Source organism: Hordeum vulgare, chromosome 3H (assembly GCF_904849725.1).
Source record: "Hordeum vulgare subsp. vulgare chromosome 3H, MorexV3_pseudomolecules_assembly, whole genome shotgun sequence".
Classification (NCBI taxonomy): domain Eukaryota; kingdom Viridiplantae; phylum Streptophyta; class Magnoliopsida; order Poales; family Poaceae; genus Hordeum; species Hordeum vulgare.
This window is the reverse complement of record NC_058520.1, coordinates 573,449,711-573,454,911: the sequence shown is the minus strand read 5'-3', so window position 1 is coordinate 573,454,911 and position 5,201 is coordinate 573,449,711. Positions and strand designations below refer to the sequence as shown.

The following is a 5,201-nucleotide window of genomic DNA, read 5'->3' as shown; positions in this document are numbered from 1 at the left end:
GCCAAGCCGGCAGGAGAACAGCGCGCTCTTGGGTACGTCCATGTGTGTCCAGGTACGTTTTGACATCTTACTTGCCGTACACATGGAGCAGGAAGCAAGTACAACTGCCATATCATTCAAAATCAAAACCAACGAATGCACATGGACATGGTCGACCTCACTAAGCACAAGAGTTTAAGTATACCGTACGTACCTCTGAAGGGTAGCTAGCAGCATTGTCCTCTACCGTAACTCCACTGCGGTTCTGGGTCATGGCGATCGGCCTGAACAGCAAGAAGCGCAACGGCGGCGTCAGCCACTCGGCGTCGTTCCTCCTCGGGGCTCTCCTGCCCACCATCCTGCTCTTCTTCCTCGCATCCGATCGGGTCGGGGAGCGACTGGCCAGCATATTCATATCCAGCTTGGGGAATGGATCGGCTCATCAGATGATTAGCCACGCCAACCTCTCGAGCGCGGAAAAGGTTTGCATGCTGGTTGCTTGGGGTGTGCAGCCATGGGGTGCACCCAGGCCGGTGATACTTCTGAAAATCTTGCCGGCTGATGGTAAATTTGCAGGACATGCAGGAGGAGAGATTCCCAGGGCTCGCCGAGCTGCTGCCAAAGGTGGCCACCGAAGACGGGACGGTGATCGTAACGTCGGTGAACGAGGCGTGGGCGGCACCGGGCTCCCTCCTCGACCTATTCCGCGAGGGCTTCAAGAACGGCGAGGAGATTGCGCACCTCCTCAACCACACCCTCATCGTGGCCGTTGACCCCGGCGCCTTGTCCCACTGTGAGGCCGTGCACCCGCATTGCTACCTCCTCGAGGTCACCTCCGCCAATGTCAGCTCTGCCAACCGCTTCTTCACCGAAACCTACCTTGAGCTCGTCTGGGCCAAGCTCTCCCTCCAGCAGCGCGTCCTCCAGCTCGGCTACAACTATCTTTTCACCGTAAGCTAGCTAGCTACCGAGTAGCTGCGTATGCATGTCTCTAAATTGTTATTTTCCATTCACAATTCAACAAGTGAACCAAAATGTAATGCATACCTTCAAATATATACACTCTGCTTCCTCTGATATGGCCAACTAATGTTATGTCTCCATGCAGGATGTAGATATTATGTGGTTGCGCAACCCGTTCCGGCATATCAGCCTCTATGCCGACATGGTCATCTCCACCGATCGCTTCAACGGCGATGTCGAGGCGCTGACGAACGCACCCAACACCGGATTCTACTACGTCAAGTCCACGAAACGGACGGTGGAGATGTTGAGGCGATGGCGCGCTGCAAGATCACGGTTCCCACCGACCCACGATCAGGCGGTCTTCAACGAGATCAAGGCCGAGCTCGCCGCTGGCGAGTTGCACATCAAATTCATGTTCCTCGATACAACGCTCTTCGATGGCTTCTGCCAGTTTCATGGCGAGATGGACAGGGTATGCACGATGCACGCAAACTGTTGCATCGGGCTCGAGAACAAGGTGCATGACCTCAGAAACATGGCTGCCGACTGGAAAAACTACACGAGTCGGGTGACATTGCTGGAGAAGCGGAGTGAGGAGTCCAGGTGGACATTTCCTGCCAAGTGCGAGGCATCGATGGGACACCGCTAACTCTTGGAGTATCATAACAATACAATCCAGAACTGATCAATATGCCCAATTTGGCGGAGCCGCATGAGCCACAGCCAAGGTGAGTTGTCCAATATTGATCGGACTCTAGAGCTCGTGGCTTGCAGCTATTGGAAGTACCGGCAGGGGCGGAACCAGGATTTAAGCATAGGGGATCTAGAAGATGATAAGCGCAAAAGTATTATCGTATGATATGCTCTCAGTTTAAACTTATAACGAATTTTCTATAGATGCGAAAATATATTATTAGAGCTTTTTTATGGTACCCTATACTGCTAAAGATGTGAGTAACCAGTACACAATCATCCATCGTTGATTGAATGAGGGTAGTCTCGTTAGTTTTCCGTTTTCCAGAATAACTCTAACCCATGAGCAATCGGTGTTCGCCCTGGTTGTGCTATCACCCTGTTCCGGCTGCCCACTCGACGTAGCTTACCCTCCGCCTGCGATTCCGCCGTCATCGTCGTCGAACTCGCCGCTACGTCCCTGTTCCCAGCTCGCCCTAGCCATTGCCCTCCGCCTACGAACTTGAACGAGACCGTCGGACGCAGTTCGACCTCGCCGCCGTGTCCTCACACTTCCAGCCGCGCCTCCCACCGGACACACATCATCCTCATATGCCCACGTCCAAACAGTATAAGGCACTACCCGCCGAGAAACTACAGATCGCAACCTCATCTTCTCTTCCTTTGGTGCCATGAAATTCTATGCCTAATTTCCAAGCTAGCAGGCGCCCGATGGCCGCGAGGCGACACCGCCGAAAATGAAAGAAGAGGAGCTCGTTGTAATCGGACAATTGCACCATACCACCGAGCACTCGGTCCATGAGTATGGCTGATGAAGGGACGCAAACGAAGACGAGATGCGGCGGCCGCCGCATGCACAAAGAAAGGGTAGGACTCTAGGAGAGAGGTCTCGTCGACGAAGACGATGCGGGGTAGTGGCCGGTCGACGTGCTCCCGAGACCGAGTAATCAATGTGAAGCCGACGAGGCAGACACCGGAATTCTAGCCGACGGGAGAATGGGTTGGCTCGGTCGCGAGCCCAGCTGATTGTTTTCCCTTCCTAAATCACCCTGGCAGCATATACTGTTGCACGCAGAGCCGCCAGTGCTACGGAATACTGCCTGCAATGATACTGGCCCTGTTGAGCAGTATGGATCAATCAGTACCATTGGATTTCAATAATAGATGGTTCAAATCTATCACAGGGTACTATTATTAAGAGTGTGCGTATCAACTGAAATGAGATCGGAAATATAATCTTTTTGTGATTGTATTGTATTATGGTAGTATCCAAACTAGGCTAATAGTTCCGAAGTAATAGTTTGGATTGATCTAAATAGTATGTAATTTGTAACGAATCTAACAAAAATTCTAACCAATCATCTTTAAAGATCTAACAATAATATGTTAATATGTAAGGATAAACCTTAGGTCTAGGGTTGACACGCAAGAGCCACACCGCCATGTTCGAGACTCTGATGACCAATTTGTCGTGGACGACGGGTGCACGGCAAGCGTGTTGTTGTGAAGACCAAGCGCAGGGACATATTAGTAAGATCTCCACAGCGCTAGCGATGACTACCGGCTATGGTCACGATCAAGTCCAACTGAAAGTTTTATGTGCGTTAAGAATCGAACGCGTGTGTGTCTAATAAGTGCATATATGCGTGCTCTAATAATTCTATATAGAGGTTGGCTACCATGGGTTGCGTATGTGCGCAAGATCTATGTGAGGCGTACCCTTGGCTCGCCTGTGGTGCTCAGCGAATGGGCCGAAAAGTATTGTAACTTTCTGAAGCAGTTTTGAAAAGTTTTTATAGACTGATTTTGGAGGGCGTACCTGTGTATCGCTTGTAGCATGCTTCTTTACCTACTAATAAAGCAATTAGTGCTTCTGTCGTCTGTCATTAATATTATTCATAAAGTTGATCAAAATTACCCACAATTGCCACTTATAAGTCATTCAAAACGTTTCAAACAGGAAAATCTTCGTACTGGGCCGGCCCATGTAGGTACCTTCTTTATTACGCTTTGGGCATTACAAAAAGATGCAGCACACCTATTTGGGTCAGCCCATGCGTGGCCGCCTGTTCTTTTAGTTTAGTTTTTTTTTATTTTACTTTTCAGTTCCATTCTTTTCTACTTTAAATATTTTTTTTTAAATTTAAAAAACTGAGAATTTTGAAATAAAATATTAAAGAAACATAATTTTTTTGAGAATTCAAAAACTACACAGGAGTTTTGAAAAATGTTTGCATAAACAAAAAAATGTTTAAATTTTTAGAAAATGTCTGTAAAATGTAAAAAGTCAATAATTTTAAACAAAAGTCCGTGTAAAAATCTTAAAAACAGTTCGTGCCTATGTTTTTACTCTCATTTTTTATTTTTATTTTCTGTTCCATTTTTTAAAATTTAAATAATATGGACTTTTGAAAAAAATTTGCAACTTATAAAACTGAGAATTTTGAAATAGAATTTTGAAGAAAACATAAAATATTTGTGAATTCAAAAAATGCTCGGGATATTTGTAAAAGTATTCCCATATTCAAAAAAATGTTCATAATTTTGAGAACAATGTTGGTTAAAACAATAAAAGTCCATGATTTTGAGAAAAAAATTTGTGCATTATTTTTTGAGTGCAATTGAAAAAAATGTTTGCTAATTCAAAAAACGTTCATGCATTTCAAGAAATGCCCTGAAATTTTAAGGACATAATATGATCAGCATCCTTGAAGATTATAATTATTTTTCTCCCGTTGCAACGTACGGGCCGTTTTGCTAGTATAGCTGAGCAAGGAACCCTTGCGTGAAGAGGAGCGCCGGATGGGCCGGCCCAGCTCGCGGGAGACCACAACTTCGTTGTTGTTATATTTTTCTTTCATGTTTTTGGCTTTTTTTTTCTTTTTTACTTTTATTAATACTTCTAAATATTTGAAATATGTCTATAAAAAAAACACTCTACAAAAACATTTAACAAATGTTAATCTAGCATGTTAAAACTGTTAAATGTGTATAAAAAATGTCTCGTGTATATGAGACACTGTGGGAAAATACTATAGCATATATTGTAAAAAGTTAACCAACCATTTGAAAAAATGTTTATCATGTACAAAAAATGTTAGTCATATATTCCAATACAGTTTAATATGGATAAAAAATGTTTACAATATATATGAAAAATGTACAATCTGTATCAAAAAGTTATACATCAAATAAAAAATAAAATATCTGAATTATCTAACTAAAAATATTAAAGATGTACAAAATATTCCTGATGTATGCAAAAAAATTTAGAACGTGCATTGAAATTTGTAATATAAAAACATAAAATTTGAATTTTTTATCTTATATAAACTGTTAATCACGTACTTAAAAATGTTAAACATGTATTAACAGAATGTTCCTGATATATACCAAAAATGTACAATGTCTATGAAAAAGTAGTCACCAATATATTTTTTAAATGTTAATCATGTGTTTTAAAAATATTGTTAAAGAAGTATAAAAATGTGCTCAACAAATATAAAAATATATTCTTGATGTATACTTAAAATTTACAAATGTGGACGGGAAATGTAGACATG

The 5,201-nt window shown here is 43.0% G+C and overlaps 1 protein-coding gene across 1 annotated transcript; it reads left to right on the top strand.

The window, feature by feature from the left end:
• Positions 1 to 219: 219 nt before the first annotated feature.
• Positions 220 to 1,880, top strand: LOC123440702 (uncharacterized protein At4g15970-like). Its single transcript, XM_045117256.1, has 3 exons — positions 220 to 461; positions 556 to 930; positions 1,088 to 1,880. The coding sequence occupies exons 1-3, from the start codon at positions 252 to 254 to the stop codon at positions 1,592 to 1,594; spliced, it is 1,092 nt and encodes a 363-aa protein (XP_044973191.1). The 5' UTR covers positions 220 to 251; the 3' UTR covers positions 1,595 to 1,880.
• Positions 1,881 to 5,201: the final 3,321 nt, after the last annotated feature.